Below are 7,194 nucleotides of genomic sequence, written 5' to 3' on the forward strand. Positions count from 1 at the left end.
TCCATCTGGCCCATAATGGTCACCCTAACCTCCCGGTCACTGCTCATTTCAACTCCCTGCCCCAATCTTCCCTCTGACACGTCCATCCCCTGCCTCCTCCAGTGTTGCAGTAATTCAAACGCAAATTTGAAGAACAACACCTTATCTTCCAACTGGGCACTCTATAGCCCAGAGGACTCAACCTTCCCACCCATCCCCTGGCTCTCCTTCCAGTCCCATCTCCTCCTTTCCATTGCACCTTCTGACCTTCCTTTCCAGCCACCAATCAGATTCATCCCTCCCACCAGTACCTACCACCAGTGTCCACCTATCACCACTATTCCGCTACCACCCCTACCCACACCCCCCCCCCTTTATCTGCAGCTCCCCTTACCCCCACATCCAGTCCTGAAGAAGGGTAATACCCGAAACATTGACTGCTCCTTTCCTCCAGATGATGCCTGGCGTGCTGTGTTCATCCAGCCTCTGTCTACCAAAATATAGAACAAAACTCGGTTGCATCTACAACCTATCCTATTTTTCAACTGCAGAATTTTTCCATATGGGGATCAAACATAACTTGTTCTCTCCCCACAACCTGCTAACTCCCTCTACAACTATTTCTCTCTCTTTAATCCCAAGAAGCTGATACTTATCTCTTTTTATCTTCCAGTACTGGAGGAGGGATGTCTTGCTACAATTGTACAGGGCCTTGTTGAGACCATACCTGGAGTATTGTGCATAGTTTGGTCTCCTTATCTGAGAAAGGATGATTTGGCTATGGAGGGAATGCAACAAAGACTAATCAGCCGATTAATTCCTGACATGATGTGTGAAGAAATACTTGATTAGTTGGGACTAAGTTCACTGGAGTTTAGGAAAATGAAGGATGAAATCATAGAAATCTACAAAATTCTAACAGGACTAGACAGGTCCTGTTAGACAAGCGTGGAAAAGCCAGAGCTGAAACCATGGGAGTCATGGACTGGAAGAAGTGTCCTCTTCCAGGAGCCAAGAGATGGTTTCTCATCAATACCCTTAAGAATACCATACAATCGCAACAACAAACTTATGACTTGAGACAAAGGGAAGAGGTTAAGGATTCGGCTCTAACTGAGAAGGAACAAAGGAAAAAGGAGAAGCCCCACAAAAATAGCTTTCAACCCTGCAAACGGGGATCAAAAATTAGGATGAATGGGTGGCACAGTGGCTCAGTGGTTAGCACTGCTGCCTCACAGCGCCAGGGACCCAAGTTCAATTCTTCCTTCAGGCCACTGTCTGTGTGGAGTTTGTACGTTCTCCCCGTGTCTGTGTGAGTTTCCTCCGGGTGTTCCGGTTTCCTCCCACAGTCCAAAGATGTACAGGTTAGGTGGATAGGCCATGCTAAATTGCCCATTGTGTCTAGGGTGGGAAATGTAGGGTTGGTGGTGGGGAGGTGGACCTGGATGGGATGCTCCTCGGAGGGTCAGTGTAGATTCAATGGGCTGAATGGCCTGCTTCCACACTGTAGGGATCCTATGATCCTAGGCATGAAGGATGCTGGAGCTGCCCCTCTAAGTTGAGTGAGGGGTGGTCCTATAAACAAACAGGAACAGTTTGAGTGAAGCTGTTGGCTGATTCTTTAAACTTGCAATCAAAGTTTAGCCTGTTCTCTCCGACAGACCATTAGACGATGGATAGTATTGAGCAGTCCTTACATGCTGAATTCCATTCAACTTTAGGAAATACTTGAATTCCCTGCTAGTAAACAATGGCCCGTTGTCTGTGACCGACACCTCTGGGAGAGCGTGTAGTGCAAAAGATGTTTGCGACTTTTCAATCGTCATCCCTCTGTTTGATGAATGGCCTCTATGCACGTCCAACACTTTGAAAGGGTGTCCACAATGACTAAATACATACAGCCCGTGAAAGGACTGGCATAGTTGACATGTAACCAAGTCCATGGTTTATCTGGCCATTCCCATGAGTGTGGGAGACAATTTTTGTCCTTGTTGGCTCTCTGGCCACTGCCTCACCAACACAGCATGTCTGCATTCCAGTCCTGGGCACCAGACACAACTTCTCGCCATCATCTTCATCTTGGAAACCCCTGGATGACCCTCATAGAGTTTGGCCAGTATCTGGTGGCGACCTTTACTTGGAATAATCCCTCGCGCTCCCCACAGTAATATGCCGTCCTTTACGGTGATCTGGTCTCTCCAGGTCCAGAAAGGTTTCAGTCCTGGTTGCCATGGCCCTTCTGTTTCCCCCATCACCACCAGCTGTTTTAGTTTTGCCAGGATGGGATCTCTTTGTGTCCACAGTCTAAATATTGTCAGCGGTGACCGGAAGGGTGTCCAGAAAGTTTAAAACTAGACGAGACCCTCCTAGTGGCTGTACCACTGGGGAGATGGCTCAAGGCATCCACATTTGCCACTTTGTCTCCTGGATGGTGTTTCAACATGTGATTGTACACATTCAGAATAAGAGGCCACAGCTGAATTTGACCTGAAGCTATGGGAAGCACGGCCCTGCCCTCTTTCTCAAGTGATGTTCCCAAGCTCAGTTGGCCCGGCGAGGGTGTCCACTTCCATCGGAAAATCCTTAACTCTTAAACTCAACAAACTGCGTTTTCTAATGACAAAGCCGGTTGTAATGCCTGTTTGAAGTCCAGTTGGGCTTCAGCTTGTGGGTAGTTTTACATGGTTACATCATTACTCACTCTCACAATCTCATTCTCAACACCACTGAAATAACTCCACTAAGGCCAGTATCCCATCATCGAGTAACTCCTTATTTACACGTGTATGCTACATGACACTAACCCTGCTAGCACCGAATCAGCTCCTGGAGTGAACAGAACCCCTGACACGCCTGTTTATATCTGTCAGCCAGGGCTCCCTGATTGGACCAGGTTAACAGCCCCAATCAGGGAACTCTTATTCTATGAGGTCCACCTGGCTGACCTTGTTACAATCACGACACCAGAAACATCCTGGTAAATCTTTTCTGAGCCCTCTCCAATTTAATAATATCCTTCCTATAGCAGGGCAACCAGAACTGTACACAGCACTCAAAAAATGTCCTCGCCAACATCCTGTACAACCTCAACATAACATCCCAACTCCCACACTCAATGGTCTGAGCAATGAAGGCAAGTGTGCTAAATGCCTTCTTAACCACTTTGTTTCTGAAGAAGGGTCTAGGCCTGAAACGTTAGCTTTCCTGCTCCTCTAATGCTGCTTGGCCTGCTGTGTTCATCCAGCTCTGCACCTTGTTATCTTTTATGTCTGCCCGTGACACAGTTTTCAAGGAACTATATACTTAAACCCTTCGGTCTCTCTGTTCAACAACACTACATAGGGCCCTACCATTAACTGCATAAGTCATACCATTATTCATTTTACCAAAATGGAATACCTGGCATTTATTCAAATAAAACCCCATCTGCCATTTTCCTGCCCATTGGCCCAATTGATCAAGATCGCTGTATAATCTTAGATAGCCTTCTTCATTGTCGACTATACCACCAATTTTTGTGTATCTATAAACTTACTAACCATGTCTCCGAAAGTCTCATCCAAACAACAGTGGGCCCCGCACGGATCCCTGCAGAACACCCTTGGTCACAGGCCTCCAGTCTGAACCTGGAATCTAAAGCTTCAAAAGAAAAAGATAATCCTGACTACGTCTTAAGCCTTCAGGAGATGAGTCCTGAGCTCAGCTTCAAGGGAATGGAAGCCTTTCTAAGGCTCTTCCTTTCAAGCGATCACTTCCCATAACCCTCTGTGACCTTCTATATGTAGCAACTCTGAGAAGCAATAGGAAGGTGTTAGGGTAAACCAGGGCCATTTGCTGTTTTATGTATTAATTTCCAGTGAGCAGGGAAGGAGTTATTCTGGAGAACTAAGGGAAATCCCAGTTTGGGTGGGTATTTGGGAATAGACGTTCCTATCAAAACTGTCCCTCATTCCCAATTGTGATCCAGCCTGAATTTGGATGAGATTATGGATTAAATTCTTGGCGAGCATCTTTGATTCATGGCTAAGGTGGGCAAATGTTTGTCGTAGCAATTTTGTGTTATAGAGAATCCCACTGCCGCCCCACAGGTTTTGCAGCCATGAACTATATTATTTGAAATGTAAGGAATTATCTGTTTATTGTCCCCCACTATCCCTGACAGACCACTACTGTACATTCTCCTGAAAAATACCATTTTCCACAGAGAGTATATTGAAAGGGACAATATTCTACTTCATTTCTATAATGTTTCTGAGGCAAGTATTGTTACATGATTGTCTAAAGTAATAAAACAATTTTTCAAAGCATCTCAAAAACATCATAGCAATTTGTAAAGCATAGTTCAGTTGAGCCAATGGGCCAAGGAGTGGCAGATGGAGTTTAATTTAAATAAATGTGAGGTGTTGCATTTTGGTATGGCAAACCAGGGCATGACTTCTACAGTTAGTGGTAGGGCCCTGGGGAGCCTAGGGGTGTAAAGGAACCTAGAGGTGCAGTTATATAGTTCCTTGGAAGTGGAGCAGGTAGACAGGGTGGTATAGAAAGCGTTTGGTATGCTTGCCTTCATAGGTCAGTGCATTGAGCAAAAGAGTCGAGATGTCATGTTGTGGCTGTAAAGGACATTGGTTAGGCCACTTTTGGAAGACTGCATACAATTCTGGTCTCCCTGTTAGAGGAAAGATGTTGTTAAACTTGAAAGGGTTCAGAAAAGATTTATTTAAGATTAGTTCAACATTATGAAAATAACATTTTCTTGATCGTTACAAAGTAGCTGTTACCTGCAGTTAAACAACAGAAAGTATCTCTGTGACTATATCACAAAAGCAGGGTGTTACCACTGGCTACCACAGTCCTTCTGGGTGTGAGCTTTTTGCAGAATATTGCTGTCCATCAAATTTAACTGATTGCGCTCCCCATTGCCTACGCAGCAAAGGGAAAAGGCCTCCAAATTACAGCAATGCAAACATGCAAGGGTCAGGCATTTGGCACTGATCCTTGAAATTCTCTCAGCATCATTGGCATGTTATTCTCTTATCCCTTCACAACTGTTGATTGAATAAAAGTGACCAAAGGTTTGTCTGAGCTTCTTTAGTTGGAGCAAATGGTGCTGACACTGAGAAACAGTGCAGTAGCTAAAATCCAGGCCACCGGGGCTGGTAGTGAAACTTGAGACTGGGCTCCTTAAAGAAAACACAGTAATTGTCACTTTGAACATCCATTATTAGACAAGTGAAGTACTATGTTGTGACTTAATTATCGACAGAGTAAACGCCTTCACAGCCGACTAAGGTGAAGAAGGAACTTTGTGGTGGCAATTAAGGTCTAGATCACCAGCCGAAAAGCTGGTGAGACCCCAGCATTGTACTTTTTCAAGAGGGCCTGCTGCAGTGGCAGACTGATCTTTCCAAAGACCCATGGAAAGAATTCCAGTCTACAGCTCTTCTGTTCTCAGCAACACCTACAGGTGGCTGCTTTCGGTACTGCATCACCTATGGGCCTCAGACTGTGGATTGATCAAGGTACAGAGTGATGACAGGAAGTGGGGCCCATCTTCTGATGTCAAGACCCTCACATGGATACTGAGTGCCTTAAAACAAGGGACCCCACCCTCCCAGGAGCACGACAGCAATAATGCCACGGTTACCTAGTTGTGGTTCCTACATGCTCAGTCTCCTGGGTTAGAATAAGATAAGCCCTTTAGGATCTCAATTGGTAGTGGGGTGGGGAGGCTATTTCTACCACAGTCTCATTTGGGGTGAAGGTGGGTAAACGGTGGTGTCTTCACTTGCCATCCCCCACCTGATTAAATATTCCTCACCAGCGCCAAAATCACAAGAGTACTCAAAATTCCACCCGAAATGTTCATTAAAGAACAAATTTGTTTTACACATTGGCTAAGTCAGACTTTAGAACAAGCTACATGGAAAGAAATAAGTAATTTTAATTTACACAACCCTTTTCATGACTTTAGGACATGCCAAATATTTATACAACAACAAGATACTTTTTAAATGTATAGTCTTTGTTCTAATCTAGGGAATCATGCAGGAATACATTATTTTGGAAGAATTGTGGATATCTAGAAAATGTCTTTTGTCTTGCTGGGGCCATATTTTCAACTTCTTGTAATGTTTTCAAAGTATACTTACAAAGTAATAAAGTATGCACATTGAGGAGCTGTTCGTACATTTGAATGCATGATGTGTTGAAACTTAAACAGAACAACATTTTCTATTGTGACCAGACATTGCTATTTACTTTTCATTGCAGGTTCACAGTTAAAGGTTTCAGGTGCTGACGTTTGTACTGTGGTAAATGTTGGCATGCTATCATATTTAATTCACTTCTGATCTGTATAATTTACACTTCCTGTGTGGGAGGGTGCTAGCATCTGCTAAACATCTGAAGTTTCAGATATACACTGCTAACCTTCTTTCAAAACCACAGCAAGTGCACCAAGTTTTTTTTCCCCATTGTTTGAAGAATTCAGTGAATTTATATTATTTATATTTTCTCTTCAACGTTCAATCAGTGCCACTCGTCTGCTCTTGTATCATTTACCTTCAAATATTTTCTTGTTAAGTACCGTTTTTGTCCTTTCAGCTAATGCATTTCAGATTGCAAAACTTGCTGAATAAAACAAAAAAAAATTCTCCTTATTTATCCCCTGGAACTTTTCTTTTGCCAATTGTCTTAAAGTTGTGTCTCTGGTTACTGCCAAACCTGCCAGTGGAAAGTTTTCCAAAATTATATTGTCAAAACTGCATATAATGAGATCAGATCGGGGGCAGGGTTACTGCACGGTTCAGATGGTGGGGTCACAGGGCGGGGTCACTGTGCGTGGGTTAGAGGGCGGGGTCACAGTGCATGGGTCAGAGGGCAGGGTCACTGTGCATGGGTCACAGGGTGGGGTCACTTCGCATGGGTCAGAGGGCGGGGTCACTGTATGTGGGTCAGAGGGAGGGGTCACTTCGCGTGGGTCAGAGGGTGGGATCACTGTGCATGGGTCAGAGGGAGGGGTTACTGCACATGGGTCAGAGGGAGGGGTCACTGCACATGGGTCAGAGGGAGGGGTCACTGCACGTGGGTCAGAGGGCGGGGTCACTGTGCATAGGTCGGAGGGCGGGGTCACTGTGCATGGGTCAGAGGGAGGGCTCACTGTGTGTGGGTAGAGGGCGGGGTCACTGTGCATGGGTCGGAGGGCGGGGTCACTGT

General features: G+C 45.1%; 1 protein-coding gene across 2 annotated transcripts in view; it reads right to left on the bottom strand.

Moving 5' to 3' along the window:
* Positions 1–4,741: 4,741 nt before the first annotated feature.
* The window catches only part of LOC109917393 (Fc receptor-like protein 5), a 21,486-nt gene continuing 19,033 nt past the window's right edge, over positions 4,742–7,194 (bottom strand). For both annotated transcript variants that reach the window (XM_048610958.1, XM_020517213.2), the window contains exon 6: positions 4,742–5,159. In XM_048610958.1, the coding sequence (XP_048466915.1) occupies positions 5,068–5,159 (92 nt within the window). In that variant the 3' untranslated portion in view covers positions 4,742–5,067. The remainder of the gene's footprint in view (positions 5,160–7,194) is intronic.

The sequence above is a fragment of the Rhincodon typus genome, chromosome 23 (assembly GCF_021869965.1).
Source record: "Rhincodon typus isolate 14 chromosome 23, sRhiTyp1.1, whole genome shotgun sequence".
Classification (NCBI taxonomy): domain Eukaryota; kingdom Metazoa; phylum Chordata; class Chondrichthyes; order Orectolobiformes; family Rhincodontidae; genus Rhincodon; species Rhincodon typus.